The sequence below is a fragment of the Anomaloglossus baeobatrachus genome, chromosome 3 (assembly GCF_048569485.1).
Source record: "Anomaloglossus baeobatrachus isolate aAnoBae1 chromosome 3, aAnoBae1.hap1, whole genome shotgun sequence".
Classification (NCBI taxonomy): Eukaryota; Metazoa; Chordata; class Amphibia; order Anura; family Aromobatidae; genus Anomaloglossus; species Anomaloglossus baeobatrachus.
The window spans coordinates 514245304-514269310 of record NC_134355.1 but is presented as its reverse complement, the minus strand read 5'-3'; the positions used below and the strand labels follow the sequence as shown (position 1 = coordinate 514269310).

The following is a 24007-nucleotide window of genomic DNA, read 5'->3' as shown; positions in this document are numbered from 1 at the left end:
TTGTAACAGGTACCTTTATTATCACCTTGTACCTCACTCTATTAATAATCCTACAATGAAACCTAAATGTTTTCAGCGCATACTGAACTTATGCAGTTTATTTCTTTGAGGACTAATAATGTATGCCTTATCTTCATTTGTAAGTACTAATCCAGATGTCAGCTCCCCCACCAAACCCATACATTAGTAATACAATGTCCCCGCACGTTTATCAGTGTATACACTCATAGGCACTGAATGCTATTTTAGTCCTGGCATTGAGCCAGGGAAGTTTCCATAAAGGCTTTCAAATTGATACAGAGGAAGATGTGAAACAGATGGTACATGCTGCTGAATTCTCAAACTTTCTAGTATTGACGCTTGCACATTATTTATTCTATTATCGATTAAAGAACACTTGCCACTTATCTATGACCTCCTCTTTCTTTTCAGAGAATGCCGTCCTGTATCAAAACTACAAGGAGAAGGCTTTAGATATTGACTCTGATGAGGAAGCAGATGGCAAGGAGCCTAAAGAGGATCGCATTGTAGTTCTGTATAAACCTCTGAGGTCCACATGGAGTCAGCTGTCAGTGGTAAGAATTTCAGACTCGCCACATTAACCTCTGGCTGATCATATTTGAATTTATGAACACATGCAGTGTATATTTGCGTAACTTTTATTGTGTAATCATTGGCCATTAACACTAGAACTACTGAGGTAGTCATTTTGACTACTTCGCACTATGTAGTTCTAGTAGGTGTCACGAGTCCAGTAGTTCTAGTGTTAAAGGACTGGAGAAAACTTGCTAAAGTGAAAGGTAATTTTGCTCAACCTACACGTCTGTAGTAGCAATCTGCGTATAAAGTGCTAGTATTGGAATTACTTCTCTCAAGGTAACGGCCCGATCATGGCCTCAAAAATGGAATATAAATTGGTACTAAAAAGAGATAATTATCTGCTACTTATGTTTGGTAATATGTGAATTTAGCTTTGCTATCGTATTTATTGGGAGTCTGCCAGAGTCTGAGACACACCCCTGTCTCGTGATTGGTTAGTGTGCCGCCCTGGCAAAACCAGGGTGTCACAGAGGTCTGCATACATCTTTATGGTGCAGAGCTCACTCTCCATTGGGGAGTTTCCCACACCAATACACACCAGACAATCAGGCCCCACTCGCCCCCCTCCTCAGGAAAAAATGGGAGGGGGAGAGAGGAACTTGGAGAGAGCAGACTTTAGTTTCAGTCAGTCTGCAGGAGGAGAGAAGTCTGGAAGCAGCCCCTGCGTGGTGCTAGGAGAAGTGGCAGTGAGGGCCTCAGGAATAGGCTTGCCACTTACTGTGTACGGAGCAGACACAGACACCAGGCAGGAGAAAAACACCCGAATTACACACACGGGTGTGGGACCCGTCCTCACAGCAGCCGTGGGAATCAGTTACCAGCAACTTGGTTAATTCTTGGACTCGTGTCAGTTATTGCCTTATACTGTGAGTACTCCTGCACCCCCCGGTCCAAGCCGTGGACTGCACCCGTTACTCCCCAATCCATCACGCCGGGGTCCCGGGACATCAACACCCTACCCGTGCAGGGAAAATCACCACCTTGCTACCCATTACCATCCCTGGGATCCTGTGACCGGCAGCGGCGGTGCTCCATTACCTCACCGCACACCACGAGTGGCATCACGGAACATAGACTACCAAATCTCCCCTGTATATAATGCCCCTTTTGTTGTGGTGCCTGGGATCACAGACCGGGTCACGCCACCGTGATTCCTTCAGAAGCGACCCCTTGGCCCGAATCTGAGTACCCCCTATCCCTGGGCGATACATTAGTGCTGCTGATCTCTCCCTTCCCCAACACTTTTGACCTCCTCTAATTGGCATCTGTGTATCTCTGGCTGTCCAAAAAAATCAATGTTTGACAACATCTAGTGAGGAGTTTAATATTCCCTTCCGTTACCTATATTGGCCACACTCTTGTAATGGGCTGTGTCCTTCTGATAAGTCTTGAGAGATTCTAAATTAATAGGGCTGTAGCAACTGGCATCCCTTTCTCTGAAGCGCATTGCTCCATGTGCTGAATACCTTGCAGTTCGCTTTTAATGCCAAGGAAAATTCCATGCAGTTGCTGCTGGGAAATGTGATGGTACACGGTGCCCATTCAGATGAATGAGTGTCTGTGTGATGCATACACTTGCTGAATTTGTCAGAAGAGGAGCTAAACAGTGTAAATTCCTTGTTGAGGTCCTTTCACTATATTGGTTCTGTTTATTAGTTGGATCGGAGGCGCTCTGTAATAGACTACCATTGTAATTGTTTTTACATATTTTAATTCTGAAAGTAGTAGCTTATGTTATATTTCATTAGCATTTATATGAATATTTAATTGTTGGCATTGATGTACTTTAAAGGAGTAAAATATTTTTTTTCAAAGCTTTTATTTGGTCTATTATATATTTATATGTATATAAATATAGAAATTGTTTTATAATTTGGAGCACTCCAACCAGAAATTACACAGGAAAATTTTAGATATGATATGTCTCTTTAAACCCATGAGTAAAATACAACCTGCCATTTTAAAGGGTTGACTCCTCATAGACACCTTTCAGAATGCATCAACAAAAACAACTGATCTCGCAGTTCCATTCTGCTGTGCCTGGGAATCCATTTTCTGGGCTGTTGCAATGTGTCTTAGGCTAAGTTCACACATCCTGTGTTTTCAATCCGTCAGGTCCGTCAGCAACGGATCAGTCATTTTCAAGATGTCAACTGATGCAACTGATGTGTTTTTCACAGGATTCCTTTCACAGGAATCCTGTGAAAAAACGGATCAGTTGCGTCCGTTACATCCGCTGTGCGTCCGTTTTTTGACGGATCAGTCATGATCCGTCTGTGTTTGGGACAGCCCAGTGGGCGTGCCAAGCATGCTGGGCATGCTCAGTAGAGCATGACGGAATCCTGCGCTGGATTCCGTTGTAAGACGGATTACGACGGAATCCAGCACCATAGACATGCATTACAAGCTTGACGGATGGCGACGGATTCCTGCGCGGCGCGTTAATTTTGACGGCCCGAAAAACGTTACATTCTGCGTTGCTCCCCGCTCGGCGGTCAGTCAAAAACGACGGACCGCGACGCAGCGGATGCAACGCAGGGTCATCAGTCGCAATCCGTCCCTAATAGAAGTCTATGGGGAAATACAGGATTCCTGCAAAATATTTTGCAGGATTCCGTAATTCCTCAAGGCTACGGATTGTGACTGATGCAAAACACAGGATGTGTGAACTTAGCCTTAAAGAGATAGCAAAGCTCTGTTCTAGCGCCATGGCTGAGTTTTGAGTGAGTCCGTTCTTCCTCTATATATCAAAAAAGGGATGTATCAACTTAGCAGATTACTGTATGGTCTGAACAATGTTTGCCTCCTCTCTATTTTCTCTGAGACTGCTGGAGATAACCCAGCACTGTACTTGGATATCCCTTGTCCCATAGACAATTAATGCAGTGGTTATGCTCAAGCACAGCCGTCCCTATGTCCCATTCTCAGGATCCGTGTGCGTCCCAGCGGTTCGTTTCCCCAACGATCATTAAAGAGGTTTTCCACTACTATAATGTGTGCAGAATTATTAGGCAAATGAGTATTTTGATCACACGATACTTTTTATACATGTTGTCCTACTCCAAGCTGTATAGGCTTGAGAGCCAACTACCAATTAGGTAAATCAGGTGATGTGCATCTCTGTAATGAGGAGAGGTGTGGTGTAATGACATCAACACCTTATATAAGGTGCTTAATTATTAGGCAACTTCCTTTCCTTTGGCAAAATGGGTCAGAAGAGAGATTTGATGGGCTCTGAAAAGTCCAAAACTGTGAGATATCTTGCATTGGGATGCAGCAGTCTTGAAATTGCCAAACTTTTAAAGCGTGATCACCGAACAATCAAGCGTTTCATGGCAAATAGCCAACAGGGTCGCAAGAAGCGTGTTGGGCAAAAAAGGCGCAAAATAACTGCCCATGAATTGAGGAAAATCAAGCGTGAAGCTGCCATTTGCCACCAGTTTGGCCATATTTTAGAGCTGCAACATTACTGGAGTATTACAAAGCACAAAGTGTGCCATACTCAGGGACCTGACCAAGGTAAGGAAGGCTGAAAAACGACCACCTTTGAACAAGAAACATAGGATAAAACGTCAAGACTAGGCCAAGAAATATCTTAAAACTGATTTTTTGAAGGTTTTATGGACTGATGAAATGAGAGTGACTCTTGATGGATGGGCCAGAGGCTGGATCAGTAAAGGGCAGAGAGCTCCACTCCAACTAAGACGCCAGCAAGGTGGAGGTGAGGTACTGGTATGGGCTGGTATCATCAAAGATGAACTTGTGGGACCTTTTCGGGTTGGGGATGGAGTGAAGCTCAACTCCCAGACCTACTGCCAGTTTCTGGAAGACAACTTCTTCAAGCACTGGTACAGAAAGAAGTCAGTATTGTTCAAGAAAAACACAATTTTAATGCAGGACAATGCTCCATCACATGCATCCAACTACTCCGCAGCGTGGCTGGCCAGTAAAGGTCTAAAAGATGAAAAAATAATGACATGGCGCCCTTGTTCACCTAATCTGAAGCCCATAGAGAACCTGTGGTCGCTCATAAAATGTGAGATCTACAGGGAGGGAAAACAGTACACCTCTCGGAACAGTGTCTGGGAGGCTGTGGTGGCTGCAGCACGCAATGTTGATCGTAAACAGATCAAGCAACTGACAGAATCTATGGATGGTAGGCTGTTGAGTGTAATCTTAAAGAAAGGTGGCTATATTGGTTACTAATTTTTTGGGGTTTTGTTTTTGCATGTCAGAAATGTTTATTTCTAAATTTTGTGCAGTTATATTGGTTTACCTGGGGAAAATAAACAAGTGAGATGGGACTATATTTGGTTTTTATTAAGTTGCGTAATAATTCTGCACAGTAATAGTCACCTGCACAAACAGATGTCCTCCTAAGATAGCCAAATCTAAAAAAAACCCACTCCAACTTCCAAAAATATTAAGCTTTGATATTTGAGTCTTTTGGGGTTGATGGAGAATATAGTTGTTGATCAATAATAAAAAAAATCCTCTCAAATAAAACTTGCCTAATAATTCTGCACACGGTGTAATGTGAACCCCTTTCTTTTAACCGAACTCTTCCTTACTAAAGCTGGGTTCACACACAGCGACAGCGACAACGACATCGCTTTTTCTGTGACATAACAGCGACCTTGTAAGTCGCTGTTATGATCGCTGCTTAGCTGTCAAACACAGCGACGCAGCAGCGATCATAACGTCGCTACATGTGCAGAGAGCAGGGAGCCGCGCACACTGCTTAGCGCTGGCTCCTTGCTCTCCTAGCTACAGTATACATCGGGTTAATTAACCCGATGTGTACTGCAGCTACATCTCACAGTGCAGAGAGCAGGGAGCCACGCACACTGCTTAGCACTGGCTCCTTGCTCTCCTAGCTACAGTACACATAGGGTTAATTACCCGATGCATACTGCAGCTACATGTGCACAGAGCAGGAGCCGGCAGTAGCAGCAAGAGCAGCAGAGGCTGGTAACGAAGGTAAATATCGGGTAACCAGGGAAAGGTCTTCCCTTGGTTACCCGATGTTTACAGTGGTTACAGCTTACCGCAGCTGCCAGATGCCGGCTCCTGCTCCCTGCTCGCTTCATTTCATCGCTCTCTCGCTGTCACACACAGCGATGTGTGCTTCACGGTGGGAGAGCGACGACGAAAAAATGAAGCAGGACATTCAGCAACGAGCAACAACCTCACAGCAGGGGCCAGCTCGTTGCTGGATGTCACACACAGCGACAGCGACGGGACGTCGCTGCAACGTCACAGAAAATGGTGACGTAGCAGCGACATCGTTGTCGCTGTGTGTGACACCACCTTAACACTTTCCTAGTATACCTATACTATTTACTCAGCTCCTGTAAGCTTATCTATAAGAGGCTCTTAAATACCTTTTTATTGTTGATGTAGCTTTAATCCTTCTGGTCTGGAGACTGGAATCAGACCAATTGAGAAGGGCACATCTCAAAACTATACATCCAATCTGACTCCTAAAGGTATGTATAGAATCAGCCTGATAGTGCCAGTATAGCACTGGTTTAGTTTATATAGGAAAATCCTAGTGATTGTTCACTTTAAGGGTACCTTCACACTTAGCGATGCAGCAGCGATCCGACCAGCGATCTGACCTGGTCAGGATCGCTGCTGCATCGCTACATGGTCGCTGGTGAGCTGTCAAACAGGCAGATCTCACCAGCGACCAGTGACCAGCCCCCAGCCAGCAGCGACGTGCAAGCGACGTTGCGCTTGCACGGAGCCGCCGTCTGGAAGCTGCGGAGACTGGTAACTAAGGTAAACATCGGGTATGGTTACCCGATGTTTACATTAGTTACCAGTGTGAGCAGGGAGCAGGGAGCCGCGCACACTAAGCGCTGGCTCCTTGCTCTCCTAGCTACAGTACACATCGGGTTAATTAACCCGATGTGTAATGCAGCTACATGTGCAGAGAGCAGGGAGCCGCGCACACTGAGCGCTGGCTCCTTGCTCTCCTAGCTGCTGTACACATCGGGTTAATTAACCCGATGTGTACAGCAGCTACATGTGCAGAGAGCCGGAGCCGGCAGCACAGGCAGCGTGAGAGCTGCTGGTAACTAAGGTAAATATCGGGTAACCACCTTGGTTACCCGATGTTTATCTTGGATACAGCTTACCTCAGCTGTCAGATGCCGGCTCCTGCTCCCTGCTCGCTTCATTTGTCGCTCTCTTGCTGTCACACACAGCGATCTGTGTGTCACAGCAGGAGAGCGGCTTTGAAGAAAACGAACCAGGGCTGTGTGTAACGAGCAGCGATCTCGCAGCAGGGGCCAGATCGCTGCTCAGTGTCACACACAGCGAGATCGCTAATGAGGTCACTGCTGCGTCACAAAAAGCGTGACTCACCAGCGATCTCGGCAGCGAGCTCGCTGTGTGTGAAGCACCCCTAAGTCAACCAATAATCTGTTTGTGAAACCTCTGACATAGCCTATTGTAGAATACCCTTTGGTCTTTTGATAAACTGACAAAGCAGTCAGATTGAATATTTTGGAAATGCTATAGAGGAGTGTTAGCGCTAATAGGGTAACAACATTCAGTCCCAGGTACTGTATTAGAATTAGCACTTTCACCATTGGATGTTGTGAGAAGGCTCATATTCCTGTCGATAAAAGATTGTATACATACACCAAAATGATTATTGCAGCCAAGAGAGCCAGGGAATCTGTCTATTCCCTGGCTCTCTTGGCTTCAATCATCATTTTGGTGTATGTATACAATTTTTCTTGATTTTAATTGAATAAAAATTCATCCTTTTTTTTTTACAAGTAAAATATATCTTTGTACCGTGTTAGCCAGTAGAGATAAAAAAATTGTTTAAAAGAACTGAGAGTCCTCAGTGGTTGATACCTTTTAATGGCTAACTGAAAAGATGGTAATAAAATAAAAATGAGTAGTCTCGAAAGCTTGCAATTATTACCATCTTTTCAGTTAGCCATTAAAAGGTATCAACCACTGGGGACTCAGTTCTTTTAAACAATTTTTTTATCCTTTTTTTTAAGTATTTCGGAAGCTTGATCACTCTTTCCTTTGTCTACAATTAGCTGCGACTCAGAGCGCTTGATCCGTGCATGCTAGTTTAATTTACACTGATGAGCTGGATTGACTTTACCATGTGACATATTCCTGTCACAACATGTATTACATAAATGGTCCAGCTATTCTTGTTCCGATCCTGTAGATAGGTCTCATCCTCTTCTGTAAGTAGGTTCTATGGAGCAGAGTTGTGGAAGATCATACGGCTGCTCTGCTGATCAATCCGAATCCTTGAAGACTCGAGAGTGGTTTTTATTCTTACTTGCCGTTGACAGATAGTGACACACTATTCGTTTTGAGGGTTGAACCAATGCCTTCCTTGGATCTATTGTATGATCACCCACATCCATAATACATTGAATATTTTAGGGGTTTTTTTTATTTATTTATTTATTTTTTTAGAAAATCCCAAAAGAAGTGACGCTAGAAATGACAAAGCATGAGAATATTTATATTTTATACTTGTATCTTTAATAAACTACTAAGCACAAGGTGTGTGTCTGGCACTTATCCTTAGATGACTTACACATTTTTTCGTAATGTGAAATAAAAAAAGAATCCAAGTTTTGGTAAAGGACAGATATTTAGACGGTTTACCCAGAAGCGAAGCGGCAACCTTTTTCCCATAGCTGAATCAATAGAGGTTGGCCTAGGTTGCATGGCACCCATCCTTTGTCCCTCTGTACACCACAAAGTGAGTCTTTATGGATGGAGGGGAGGGGGCAGCCACATGCTGGGGAGAGCAGCGGGAGACCACGGGAAGTTCTGCGGTAGCAAAGAGAAGTTTTAGTGCTCTCCGTTCAGTGTGTGTAATGGTTTTTGTTAACGGGTTATTGAAATGCTGAGACCATTGGAAGAGGCTTGTGTTTTAGTTGAGCAGGAGCCAGTCTTTTCATTTTGTGTTCTGGACTTAGGTGGGAAAACAGCAGCTACAGATGTGAGACGTATGTTAACTATCCTTCATTTCTTGTGTCCTCCATGTGAACCTCTCCACTGTCACTCCCTGGGTAGTAGACTGTGCTTGTTTACTTAGCTAAGGTCTTTTCTTTTATACATTGATGAAGTAGAAATACTTGCACAATAAAGTGGATTTTTATGTTTGAAAGAATATATGTAACAAAACTCCTACAGTAAAGTGATTAGTACTTAGGAAATTATGGCGCCTACTTAGGGTGCAATGGAATTTAGTCTTATTGGAATTCCCATCACTAATGATACTATCCACTTTAATTTTATTTATTTTATTTTTTTTTTGTATAAATAGTACTGGTGTAAATAACGAACTGTCTAATATATATTATTAGGAAAATAAATCGGCTTCTTTTACCTCTTGAACTTATCATTCTCAAAATTCTCAGTGCACAGGTAAACTCTGTATTCAGTGAGTGCAGATTTTTCCATTACTAACATAGGAAGTTGAAGTTTTTGCAAATAAAGTTCTGTGGAGAACTAGCTGTTGTTTCAGGAGAAATTGCAGCAAAGTGTGTCTGCCTCCCTCCTCCCATAGAATCAGTGGTGCATCGTCAATGGCTGCATACCATGTGGCCGCTATGGGGCCCATGAATTGGTAAAGCCCAGTGCAATCACCGGATGCCGATAAAGTTGAAAGCAATTTTGAAAGAGGAAGCGCTCCGCTGTCTTCTGCCTCTTATATCATTCTCTCGCTGCGTCTAAGATCTGACAGCTCAGCACAGCACGCGCGACGACGTCACTTCACTGCACCTCCTCTGTAGAGTGATGAAGACACAGCTTTAAGCTTCAGTACGCTCCCAGCTGAGACCGGAGAAGTGGGGGATCGAGGAGAGATGAGCATTTTTTAAATTCTTGAGTTCACGGTGGCCAATAAATACATGAATGACAATGGGCTGTGTATTATACTATATGGAGGACTAGGGGAAGTGCATTATACTTTATGAAAGACTGTGGGCTGTACATTAGACTATATGAAGGACTATGGGCTGCGTGTTATACTACATGGGCGTCTATGGGCTGTGTGTTTTATATCTGAAGGTGTATTATACTATTTGCAGGACTAAGGGCTGTGCATTATATTTGGAGGTGCATTATACTATATGGAGGACTATGAGTGGTGCATTATATTATATGGAGGGTGCATTATATTATATAGAGGACTATTATTATTATTATTATTCTTATTATTTATTATTATAGCGCCATTTAGTCCATGGAGCTTTACAAGTGAAAGAGGGTATACGTACAACAATCATTAACAGTACAAAACAGACTGGTACAGGAGGAGAGAGGACCCTGCCCACGAGGGCTCACAGTCCACAGGGAATGGGTGATGGTACAATAGGGGAGGACAGAGCTGGTTGCGCAGTGGTGTACTGGACTGAGGGTTATTGTAGGTTGTAGGCTTGTTGGAAGAGATGGATCTTCAGGTTCCTCTTGAAGCTTTCCACGGTAGGGGAGAGTCTGATATGCTGAGGTAGAGCGTTCCAGAGTATGGGGAGAGGCACGGGAGAAACCTTGTACGCGACTATGGGGTGTATTGTACTATATGGAAGACTACGGGTTGCAATACATATGGATGGCTATGGAATGTGCATTACACTATATGGAGGACCATCTGCTCTGCATTATACTACATAGAGGACTTTGGAGGTGCATTATACTATATGGAGGACTTTGGGGGGTGCCTTATATAGGGATGGCTATGGTCGATGCATTATATTCTATGGAAGACTATGGAGGATGCATTTTACTATTTTGAGGGCTATTGACCAATTTTCAAAGCGGGTGCAATTTTGCATTCTTGATGAGCTCTTGGGCTGCAAAGGGCCCATATATTGATCGTGCACAGGGGCCGTTTTCTGTCTGTGTCTAGACAGTCAGTCTGTGTCTGTGTGTGATCTAGCGGACTATGAAGGGTGCATTATAATATATGGAGGACTATGTATATTACACCATATGGAGTACTATAGCTAGTGCATTATACTATATAGAAGGCAATGCGGGGGCCATTTTACTGAACGTGAGTACACCCCTCACGTTTTTGTAAATATTTTATATCTTTTCATGGGGCAATAATGCAGATTTTACACTTTGATACAATGTAACATAGTCAGTGTACAACTTGTATAACAGTGGAAATTTGCTGCCCTCTAAATAACTCAACACACAGCCATTAATGTCTAAACGTCTGGAAACAAAAGTGAGTACACCCCATAAGTGAAAATGGCCAAATTGTGCCCAATTAGTCATTTTCCCTCCCCGATGTTATGTGACTCATTAGTGTTATAAGGTCTCAGGTGTGAATGGGGAGCAGGTTTGTTAAATTTGGTGTTATCGCTCACACTCTCTCTCATACTGATCACTGGAAAACAACATGGTACCTCATAAAGTAGAATTCTCTGAGAATCTAAAAAAATAATTGTTTTTCTACATAAAAATGGCCTAGCCTATAAGAAGATTGCAACATCATTAAACTGAGATGCAGCTTGGTGGTCAAGACCATACAGTGGTTCCACTCAGAACAGGCCTTGCCATGGTTGACCAAAGAGGTTGAGTACATGTCCTCAGGGTCATAGCCAAAGATTGTCTTTTCAAAATGGACATATGAGTGCTGATCGCATTGCTGCAGATGTTTTGGGTGGGTGATCAGTCTGTCGGTGCTCAGACCATACTCCACATACTGCATCAAATTGGTCTGCATGTCTGTCATCCCAGAAGTATGCCTCTTCCAAAGATGATACACAAGAAATCCCGCAAACAGTTTGCTGAAGGCAAGTGCATGGATTGCTGGAACCATATCCTGTAGTCTGAGACCAAGACAAACTTATTTGATTCAGATGGAGTCAAGCATGTGTGGTGGCAAGCAGGTGAGGAGTGCAAAGACAACTGTGTGTTGCCTACAGTCAGTCATGGCGGTGGGGCTGCACGAGAGCTACCTTCTGTGAGGAGCTACAGTTCGTTGAGTAAGTGACATATTGAAGCAGAGCATGATCACCCTCCCTCCTGTATTCCAACATAGCGACCCCAAACACACCTCCAAGTCTACCACTGCCTTGCTAAAGAAACTGAGGGTAAAGGTGCTGGCCTAGCCAAGTATGGCTTCAGACCTAAATCCTATTAAACATCTGTGGGGCCTCTTTAAATGGAAGGTGCAAGGTCTCTAACATCCACCAGATCTGTGATATTGTCATGGAGGATGGAAGAGGATTACAGTAACTCCTGTGAAGCTCAAGTAAACTCCATGCCCAAGAGAGTTAAGGCAGTGCTGAAAATAATGGTGGGCACACAAAATATTGACACTTTGGACACAATTTAACTACTTTCACTTTTGTTTCCAGCGGTTTAAGGCCCTGTCACACACAGAGCTAAATCTGCGGCAGATCTGTGGTTGCAGTGAAATTGTGGACAATCAGTGCCAGGTTTGTGGCTGTGTACAAATGGAACAATATGTCCATGATTTCACTGCAACCACAGATCTGCCAAAGATTTATCTGTGTGTGACGGGGCCTTTAGACCTTAATGGCTGTGTGTTCTGTAGTGGACACGTCAAATTTACACTGTTATACACTGTCCTGTGAAGTTTTAGATGCCCTATTCATTTTAGGTCAGCAAATCTACTTCAGAATGCAAATTGCCTCATCCCAGTGTTTGGCCACTAGCCATGACACGATACACGTATGAAAAAACGTGCACGCCGAACGCTATAGACATATGACATGTTTTATTGGTTGAATTGGTAAAAAAGAAAGACATAACAGAAATAAACAAATTGCCTGTATTTAGTAAGTACAGATGTTTCCTTAGCCGTGCAGCCACCTGCGAGTCCAAATGAAAGCTAACACTTGAGGTTTTCCAAAATTTGTATCAATAAATCTCTTTTGTGTCACTTTATTATTTGCTCATTTATAACCATTAAAACTTCAGTTGAAATAATAACAATGCTGAAGTGACTGATGAACTGAGATTGTATCCAGCTCTCTGGAGGGCAATGTGGAAGTGCGCCAAGACCTGCAAGTCTGTATTCTGATCACACAACCACATTGACATTCATCACCATTACTGGCAAGGGATGCAGCCATTGGATCATTGTCTGTAAATTATCATGGAGTATTGGATGGAAATGTTCATTAGGAGCTTTGTGTATTTGTCTATGAGGTGTAGTCACTATGGACTTTGTCATTATACAGTCCGATTAGTGTAACTGTTTGCTCTGCACGCCATCTGTAGCTGTTCCTAGGATCAGAATGCATCTGTGTATACAACTTAAGGCTGCTTTACACACACCGATATCTCTAGCGATCTCGTTAGTGATGTGACACGCCCATATCGTTGTTACAATTTGCCGAGATCGCTCATAGGTCGTTTTGTAGCGGTCACACGTACACATCTCACAAACGACGCTACATCGTTCAGCGATATATTGTTTGACCAAGGCGGTCGTGTGGATGTTGTTCGTCGTTGGCAGGGTGTCAAACGTAGCAATATGTCTGCTGCGTTCCAAACGACGAACACAATTTTGAAACTGAACGATGTCAACGATCAACGATTTTCACCCTATTTGCGATCGTTTGGAGTCGCACGTAGGTGTCACACGCAATGACGTCGCTAGCGATGACGGATGTGCATCACAAAAACCGTGACGCCGACGACATATCGTCAGATAAATTGTAGCGTGTAAAGCGGCCTTTAAGGTTAGGACGACCTAACTGATAGCTCATTTATGTGTGATTGACGCAGCTCGTGCTATATTCTAAAAAAGGAATTGGGCCAATTTTTGCTTGCGATCATTTTCTGGCTTTAGGCTCAAATCACCTATGCATCGATGACAACTTTTTTGATCAGTGAGGGTCTGAGGGCTGGGATGCCCACTTATCCATAGAATTTGTCATTATCCCACTTTGAATGGCGCGACAATGTGTATATTTGATTGCCGCTCCATTCATTCTCATTGGGACTGTTTTAGAAATCATAACATAGCGCTCTGGCAGTTCCATATCCCAAGGATAGGTAATAACCTCTTCCAACTCTAAAGGGAGTTTAAGGCCCGTTTCACACGTCAGTGAAAAACAGTGACGTTTTTCACTGGCGTGTAAAACACGCACATGTCCCTGCGTGTGCCGAAAATCACGGCACACGTGGGTTGTCTAAGTGCAATCCGGGCTCCATTCGCCGTGGCCCGTGATTGCACTTGGAGATTCACTCACCTGCGCCCGCTCCCGCTCTCAATGGTGCTGAATCCTCTCGCGACGCAGCATCCGGCCGGCGGTGACCCCTGCAGCAGCTGCTTCCGGGTCAGCTGTGTCGCGCATAATGAATATGCGCGACAGTAATCAGCTGGCACAGAAGGAGCAGGGAGAACGGGCTGCAGAGGACATCGCTGGACGCCGGGTGAGTTAAAATCTTATTTTAAAAGTACGTTTTTTTCTGGCACGTGTTTCACGGACCACACCACTGCGTGGTCCGTGGGACATCAGTGATGCCAGAAAAAAATGGACATGTCTCCGTGCAGCAATCACGCACACGCGGGTACGCTGCACGGAGACACATGCAGTGACAAATCACTGACGTGTGAGCAGACCCATTCATTATAATGGGTCTGCGTATGTCAGTGATTCTGGTACGTTTAAAAAAAAGCACAAACGTACCAGAAACACTGACATGTGAAAGGGGCCTAAGAAAGAGGTCGTTAAACACTTACATTTGTAAAATAACAACAAAAAGAGCCCATAGTGAGTCCAGCTTCGACTCTGCACTACTACTCTAGCCTCTCTTTTGGATTCAGCTGTAATGTCATATTGACAGCCCCCTCTGCAGCCAATCACTGGGATTTGTGGCTCATGCTATCTACATTGCTAGAGCTGCTGAGCTCAGTGAATGGCTTCACCGGTGATGTGTGCTGTTGATGTGATGTCACCACTGCAGCGAAACACAGATCAGAACAGCGGTGAAGAGGTGGTGCTGGACCTGGGAGGGTGAATACCTTCTCTGTTATTTCACAAGTGTAAAACTGATTGGGGGCCAATTTTCTTAAAATGGAAAACTCTCTATAAACCCTTCCCAATATAGGACATACCGGAATGTCCAAGTTGTAAAGGAATTTCTGCAGATGTATGTAACAGTTTGTCCAGGTGGCTCTGTGGGCACAAGAGATGTGCTTGGCATGATCAGCACAGGAACTCGGCTTAGCGGACATCAAACCGTCTGTACCAGCACCCAGGGTCAGAGCCAGCACCGTCCCTGGCTGTTTAAGCTTATAAATGCTGTTTAACCCTCAATAGCGACCATGCTATCAAGGTGGCTGTGAATCAAAGGGGCTCTCTCATAAGCCCCCATATAACGTAATCACGGTCATGGCAACCGGAGGTCAAACAATGACCTCTAGGTACAATGGCCCATTAAGCAATGTTAGAAGTCAAATGTGAAAATGTAAAAAATTAAAGCTAAAGTAACATTTTAGTGGGGAATTTTTTTTTTTTTTTTTTTTTGGTGGGGGGGAGAATTTTGTTTTTCATTTCACTTTAATTCCTTTGAAGCACCTGGAGTGTTAACAAATTCCCTAAGTGTGGGTTTGCATTCTATGAAAGGGGCAGTTTTTACATTGGAGGATTATTTGGTGAGTTTCTGACATATAAGCCCCTCAGTCGCTTCTGAAGTTAGTAGAGGTCTAAATAAAAAAAAAAAAAATAGGTTTTGTAACTTTAATTTAAAAATTTACCAACAATTTTTTTCATTTTTCATCCTTCTAACTTTCTAAGAAAAGGACTTTCAAAAATGATGTAAGAGAGACACATGGTAAACATTATCTATTCTCTTTTTTGTGTGGTATCACTATTTAATGGCATAAAAAATAAATTTTATATTGTTAATTTTTCAACTAAAAAATCTGATCTTTTCAAAAATAATTGCAAATGAAAAATTTACCATGAACATAATGCGTAATGCTTAATTAAAAAACAGGTATTGGAAAAAGCATTAGAGATATTACCATGTAAACTAACAAATGTCTGACTTGGAAAATTGGTTACGGTGGTAAGGGGCCAGCCTTTAATTAATCTTTAATAAAATATTAGGCAAATTATTTTTCATAAAATAACTTTTTTGGCTACTTGATAAAAAAAAATGTAAATTAAATATGGCTGGTTTCACACATCCATGAAAATTCAGACTATACTTGACCCTGAAGACTCTTCTCGGTATATATGAAGCAGTTAACTCCGCTTGAGAGACCTGCAGGACAGGCCGAGACTTCAGATCTTATCACGGTCTGTGTTTAGCAGATGTGTGAAACTGGTCTAGTGCTCCTGACGCATGCAAAAGTGGTGAAATACTGATAGATTTGAGCTATTTCAGTTTCCTTATAGATTCCTTGTCCTGTGTGCTACACGTCATCCCTCCTCTTGAAATTTGTCTTTCAAGAGAAATATAATGTTAAATTCTATGGCCACTAGAATTTTGGAGATTGCACATCGATACAGGGACTTAAGGGGGCTTTACACGCTATGATATCGTTAATGAATTATCATCGAGGTCACGTTGTTTGTGACGCACATCCGGCATCATTAACGATATCGCAGTGTGTAAAACTTAAGAGCGATCTGAAATGATCGCAAAAGAGGGTAAAATCGTTTGCTGCAGAGAGGTCGTCCTGAAATAAAAAAAATCGTTTTCTGCTTTTTAGCGATGTTTGTCGTTCCTGCGGCAGCACACATCGCTATGTGTGACACCGCAGGAGCGACAAACATCTCCTTACCTGCCTCCAGCGACAACACGGAAGGAAAGAGGTGGGCGGGATGTTTACGTCCCGCTCATCTCCACCCCTCCGCTTCTATTGGACGCCTGCCGTGTGACGTCACTGTGACGCCGCACGACCCGCCCCCTTAGAAAGGAGGCAGTTCGCCGGCCAGAGCGACATCGCAAAGCAGGTATGTGCGTATGACGCTGCTGTAGCGGTAATGTTCGCTACGGCAGCGATCACCACATATTGGCCGTACGACGGGGGCGGGTGTTATCGCGCTCGACATCGCTAGCAATTGCTAGCGATGTTGTAGCGTGTAAACCCCGCTTAACTCTCTTTATTCCATTACCTATAAAGAAACAAGACAGAAGAAGAATCGACGTCTTCGAAATATGGTGCTGGAGAAGGATGTTATTAATACCATGGATGGCAAGAAAAGCAAATATATTTTGGAACAAATCAAGCCAAACGTAACTTGAAACAAGGATCAACAAGTAATGACTTGTACTATTTTGTACACATCATATGCTAACAACCATTGGAGATGGACATCCTGGTTAGAAGAATAAAAGAAGCAAGGTGAAGAGGAAGACCAGCAACCCGAGGGCTTCATACAAGCAAAGTTATGGTAGAGAACACTCTGATGGACCTATCAAGACTTGCACAAGGTCAAATTTCCTCCAGAGCGTTCATCCATCAAGACGCCATGACTAGAGTTTGAGCCGAAGGCTGTAAAATATAAAAAAAAAATAAATCCCATTTCCATAAGTAAAGTCATTTCCATAAATTCCCTATATTCCATAACAAAGAGAGAATTCATGAAATTTTCAAGAACCTCATTTGGACTGGAAAAAGATTTGATTCCACTTTATAAACAGATGTTTCGCTGTAAGTTCTTTATAATTGTCTGCTTTTTGTGTATTGTGAATTCCTCATCAACATTTGGTCCCTGGTATCATCGGCAGCAAATAAGAGCGTGTTGGAATAGTTCCAGCAGAGACATGGAGCAATTAAGAAAGTTCAGCTATGTTATGTGTTGGAAGGAGAAATAAGACTATCATTTGTGTTTATGTGATTATTTTATGTTGTTTGTGCCTCAGTATTTAACCTTGTGTTGGAAAACATTTCAAAATAGCTACACATACTGACATTTTGGCTGTTCTAGTTGAAAAAAGGCTTTTTCTATGTAGTCATGTAAAGAGGAGTACAAAAAAAAGTGACTTATTAGAGAGAATAGTTAAAACTATTTCACCAATTGAACCCCAGATATGTTATCTTTCAGTATTAAAGGGGTTGTCCACTACTCGGATAACACCTTCTCAATTATGTTTCCCTCCAGTAAACTAGTAACACCTATACTCAACTCCTGTGCAGATGCCGTTCCAACCAGGTCAGTCCTGCCTCTCCCAGTTATGTCACGCCATCCACAGGCGGCTAATCAGTGATGACTTCACTCTCCCCTCCTTCGGACATAAATCGTGTTTATTCCCTATCATTTCTGTCAAATGTCTTGATTTGTCTGAAAAAGGAGAAAGTGAAACCAGTGATTTGGCCACAGCGATGAGTGTAACATAAGTGTCACACAATAACTGGGAGAGGCAGTACTGACATGGCTGGAATAGCGGCGGCGCATCAGGTGAATATAGGGCTTATTATTTTCTGGTGGCAAAAATAGGGAATGAGCATAAAACTGAAGATATTGTTATTTTTAAATAATTTTGTTATTTTCTGTTAATTTTTGTTTGCTACTAATGCAATAATGTCGAACATATTTTTTCCCATGGTGTTCACCATTTCTTCAAGTATTCATTCTTTTATTCTCTATACCAGACATAGCAAAATGAGTGTAGCTGACCATTCATACACCAAACATGACACAATCAGAGTGTAGGTATATTGCGACTATAGTGACATTGTGACCCTCCCTGGTCTTTTTCCAAATGTCACTTGATTGTAGATGAAGAAAAAAGTTGTATGTCACCTATGGTGATGCATTATAGTTGCTATATACCTTATTTTCTTCTCTCCATTTACTGTAATATCAAGTGACGTTTGCATAAAGACCTGGGTGTGTCAAAATGTCACTAGTCATAAAATAGACATATTTTAAGGAAATCCTATTACCTGCACCTCTTAATGTCATATTTGATATATGAACTGTCATCTACACACATTTGGGTTATATTTGGTGAGCACTTTTACAAGCAGAGAGTGCAGTGAACTTTATATTTTTATAAGTTCTAATCGGGGCTTCCTTTTACCGGTTTTCTCTAAAACTTTGAATTTACCTTTACTTTGTAAACTCCCGAAAGGCTTGTCAAAAGGGGTTGTCAACTACTTGGACAATGCCTTCTCAAATGCTGTTTCAGCAACTTTGGTGCTGAGTCTCCCGTCTGAATGAGCTTCTTCGCTCATTCTTCCCCCAGGGGAAACGTGGACTTCCGTAAGAGATGTAAGCACTGCAACCCATTATCTGCAGCACTCACATGACCTAATATCACAAGATACCTCGTGAAAACATTGCTGAAATGGTGTAGGCCGAAAGTCTAAAGCGGGCTTTACACGCTATGATATCGTTAATGAATTATCGTCGGGGTCTTGGTGTTTGTGACGCACATCCGGCATCATTAACGATATCGCAGTGTGTGACACTTATGAGCGACCTTAAACGATCGCAAAAGCGGTCAAAATAGTTTGCCTCGGAGAGGTCGTCCTGAAACAAAAAATCGTTTTCTGCTTATTAGCAATGTTGTTCCTCGTTCCTGCGGCATCACACATCGCTATGTGTGACACCGCAGGAGCGACGAACATCTCCTTACCTGCCTCCACCGGTAATGAAGAAGGAAGGAGGTGGGCGGGATGTTACGTCCCGCTCATCTCCGCCCCTCCGCTTCTATTGGACGCCTGCCGTGTGACGCCGCACGAACCGCCCCCTTAGAAAGGAGGCGGTTTGCCGGCCAGAGCGACGTCGCAGGGCAGGTAAGTGCATGTGATGGGGTTAAGTGAGGTTGTGCGCCACGGGCAGCGATTTGCCCGTGTCGCACAACCGACGGGGGCAGGTACGATCGCTTGCGCTCTCGCTAGCGATATCGCAGCGTGTAAAGCCCGCTCAAGGGTTTATTTTACTCGGAGGACTACATGATTTAAGAAGGCTTTCTACAAGTAGTGGACATCCCATTTAATTCTTTCTCCTATTGTCAGCCTACAATTGTGTGACCAAATTACTTCCCTTTATGGTGTCTTTGGTGTTTTTGTAAATACATAAGTTGATTTACAATGAGGAAAAAATGGCCTTGCGTGTATGTTAGTGGACAGATTACTGGTTTCAAAACAAAATAGCTTTCCTGTACCTACAGCATTTCTAAAAATGTGAAGTATATAAATCAGTCTGAGTACTAACTGAGTAGCTGGTACTTTCCAGGTATTTGGTTGAACAAGCTGAACAGGTATAAGAAAATACCACATACAGCTGATCAACACAAAAGCAGAAATAATGTGGTTAGTATGTGAAGACCTTATGTGAAGACCTTAATTCCAGAGTAATTAACATTTTTCTTCTGCCAGTGAGCTGTTAAGATCTATGGGCCGGACACAGATCTACCTCCAGAATCTATTATGAGTAGTCTAATAAAAGTTTTCATTTTGCCTGGATCTGGCTTGTCCCTTCCATGTACTGCATGGATGATGGATCTCTCTTCCCCTTCTTTTCATATTTAACCTTCGTCAGGCTGCATAATTTTACAACGTTAACAGCGACCCCTTATCTCGGAAGGGGGTGGAGATATTTTATTGAAATTTGGCCAATATATTCTGGACCAAAACTGCAGAGATGTCATGAAATTTCAGCCCTCTTCGGCTTTTGGAAAAAAAAAAATGTAGTGCAATTTTAAAACGGAATAGTTACAATTGTGCCTACTCAGCCGGACGAAGGTTAAATGAATGGAGGCATTACTAGTGTGAGACATGTAATGACTGACAGTCTGCTCCTCTTATCTATACATCTCACACTTGTAATGCCCCCATTCATTGAAAATAACTTCTGGAAGAAAATTCACAAGGAGATCTGTGTCTGTCATATATGTGTGTATATAGGAAAAGACCTGTCAAAAGGGCAGTGATAAACCCCTGGGGACTGGCCTCTTGGACTAGTCACCCGAGAGAAATAGTCCCCGGCTGGCTGTTAAATGTGTGTTTTATCTGAAATGTTGCTGCATTTCCACGTAAAACCTACATGGCAGAAATGACAGAGCCAGTGTCTTGCTGATTGATGCCACCCGTGGTTCGGGCATCATAAATCAGCTGCCAGGTTCACTTTACATGAATAGCTGACCATGTAAGACATTAAGGCCTCTTTAGAGGGAAAGCATTAGTAAACACACCATGATGGGCATTTGATTTATTAGAATTTGTGTAAATGATAAATTATCTTGGCTCTGGGATAAATATTCTTGTTTTTGGAGGCAGACAGTCTCAATCATAAATGAGGTATAGAATTTCCTTTAAATGGTCCAAACGTCGCGGCACTGGATGCTGAATGTAACGCTGTGTCTTTTAAACAAAGAGCAGATTGTAGAGCGTTATTCTGATGTGACTGGGGAAATATGCTTTTGATTTATATTTTGGGAATTAAATCATACTCTGAGGTGCTGGAAGCAGAATTGTCTGATGCATCAGATCCTAGAAAGCCAAATAGCTAGTGTCTCAGACATATAGACTGGAAGCAACACGTGTCCGGTGGTCCATGAAGAACAAAAATGAAATATAGGATCTCCAATGAATGAATTCAGTATGCATACAAATGAAAAATAATGCAAAGTGACTAGTAATGCCTATCTATTTCAGGTTCATGTATACAAGGATGACAAATCTGCAGATTAAAAACGGACTATGGATGGTCTTTTAATAGTAATGGAAATCCCGTATGTGCTAAAGGGACATTGGCTAGGTGTTACTGTACCGCCCCTGTGTTAGTCGGGATGCTCTGATCCGGGATCGCGGTTCGAGGGGGTCGTCCGGACCCGGCTTGGCAGACACTTTGATCCGTATAAAGGGGGTATTTACAGGGGATAAGTTCGTGACGCCACCTGTGGGTAGCGGTAATAGGAGCACCGCTGCTGCTGTAAGGAGTACCGGGGCAGATGGAGTTAAGCAGCCAGATGTTAGTCCCGCTACAGGTAGGGAAGTCCCCGGACTCAGGGTGTTTGGTGGTTATTTCGGAGAGCAGGGTGCAGGGGACCAGGGTATTCACTGTGGGTAGTCGTGGTGCTGGATGACGATTATAAAGGAGACACACACGCTGCAGGTATACCAAATTCTCTGTGTGCCGCTGCGGAAGCCCGTCCAAGTACCCGGTCCCACCGGTGTCACGTAGTAATCCGGAGCCTGCCTCCGTGCACAGTTTCGTGTCCGTGTGGGTCCCTCTAGCTTGAAACTATTCTTTAGTTTTTAAGTGAAACTTGCTCCCAAAGGCTGGCACTTGGGACTTTAGTGGGTTGCTTTCTCTGGAAAAGCCGGTCCCCCGCGGTGTGCTTATGCCCTCAGTCTCTGAGCTCTCTGGGAAGGTTACTGAAGGTCCCTTTTCTCTGCAGGTCAATTGTCAGGACGTTTAATTGGCTCCTGACCTAGGGTCCTGTACCCCGTCATGCTCGGTACCGGTCAGTTCTTTTGGGCTTTCTGGTGCCGACAGTTCTCCATGACTATGTCCGTCGCACCCTTATCCAATGTCACTGTTACCGGTCCCAACCTCGGTTCTTCTAGCTCCCCGGGAGCTCACATTCCCTAGCTCCTCTCTGTGCGGGCTCTCACTAGACTCTCCTTTCCTCCATCCCACCAGTCTGCCTGACCCCCTAGGTGGGTGGCTCTGTTCCAGCTAGACTAACCCGCTGCTGTGTCTGACAGGTCATGATGTGAGGTGTTGATTGGAATTTGTGGTGCTAATGGAGTTGACACCGATTTCTGGGAACTTGGAACCATGAGGGGTACGTCCTGCACCCTGAGAGCAAAATGCAGTTCCATGTAGCACCCTGATGTATTCAGGGGTGCTACATAACTGCACCCACTATATTTGCACCCCAGGATCTGGAAAGTGCATTCTGTTTAAAGAATATAACTGCTCCACACAGATTGCCATGATTTTTGCTGTCTGGCCTCTTATACTTCACTAGTAGATAGTGACTGTAAAGGAAAATGTATCCAATAGAGTTCTTGTCCCAGGATAATGACTGCAATCTATTTAAATATCCATGCTGATTAATTATTTAGTGGAATTAGAATTAATAATGTAATATAAAGACATTGGCTATTTGGAATACACAAAATACTCAGCACAAACAAACATGACTGTTCCTTTACATGTTGCCCAACTGGTCTACTCAGTTAAAGCGCAATTTGATGTAGCAGGAACCGCTCTCTGCTACAGTGCTGAGTGCAGGGGAGTGCAATTGACTGATGCAGCCTTCCTCAAATGAATACCATCCACCGCTCCTTTGTTTGATGTATGGCACAGGAACCGCAGAGCATGGACCCTTTTGTGCTTGCTAGCACCCACCTCACACTGTACAAGCCTGTCCATGACTTTGATGTGGGTGCTGAATACAGCAGGAAACAGTGTGTACAGAAGCTAGTGAGCACCTCCCCTGCCTGGGTACTGTCCACATGGCGATGTGCATCCCGATGTAGGCGATGAATGCAGCGAGAGCAACGGACTACACATTGGTGAAGCAGGAACTGCTGAGCCAAATATGCAGGTTAGTCTTGTGGAAATCGCTCTCCTCCACTCTGCTGAGTGCAGGTCACAGTGGAGTGAGTTCAGGGCACAGTTGAGTGAGTTCTCTCTTCCACTCTGCTGAGTGCAGGGCACAGTGGAGTGAGTGCAGGGCACAGTGGAGTGAGTTCTCTCTTCCACTCTGCTGAGTGCAGGGCACATTGGAGTGAGTTGGCTCCTCCACTCTGCTGAGTGCAGGGCACAGTAGAGTGAGTTCAGGGCACAATGGAGTGAGTTCTCTCTTACACTATGCTGAGTGCAGGGTACAGTGGAGTGAGTGCAGGGTACAGTGGAGTGAGTGCAGGGTACAGTGGAGTGAGTGCAGGGTACAGTGGAGTGAGTGCAGGGTACAGTGGCGTGAGTGCAGGGTACAGTGGCGTGAGTGCAGGGTACAGTGGAGTGAGTGCAGGGTACAGTGGAGTGAGTGCAGGGCACAGTGGAGTGAGTTCAGGGCACAGTGGAGTGAGTTCCCTCTTCCGCTCTGCTGACTGCAGGGCACAGTGGAGTGAGTTGGCTCCTCCACTCTGCTGAGTGCAGGACACAGTGTAGTAAGTTGGCTCCTCCACTCTGCTGAGTGCACGGCACAGTGGAATGACTTTGGATGAGATGGATTCCTTCTCCCTCCCCCAATTGGTAATGCCCACATCACAATGTATACTGTTGTACAGTGCTTCGATATGGGCGCAGACTCTGAGTGTAGGGGACCTTTCTCAACTACACTGATGAGTGGGTGACATTGCTATCATTCTCCCTCAACCTCCACTTCCCCTGGCTGGTGAGTGCAGGCCACAGTGTCCTCTAGTAAATAATTAGGTGTCAGGTCCCCCTCTATTGGCCCACAAATATAAATGCTTTAGCGTGTACTCATTCACATG

The 24007-nt window shown here is 43.8% G+C and overlaps 1 protein-coding gene across 1 annotated transcript in view; it reads left to right on the top strand.

Annotated features, from left to right (window-relative positions):
• The window catches only part of ARHGEF26 (Rho guanine nucleotide exchange factor 26), a 237484-nt gene that overhangs the window by 20162 nt on the left and 193315 nt on the right, over positions 1 to 24007 (top strand). Inside the window, exon 4 of the mRNA XM_075340721.1 lies at positions 433 to 575. Coding sequence (XP_075196836.1) covers positions 433 to 575 — 143 coding nt within the window. The remainder of the gene's footprint in view (positions 1 to 432; positions 576 to 24007) is intronic.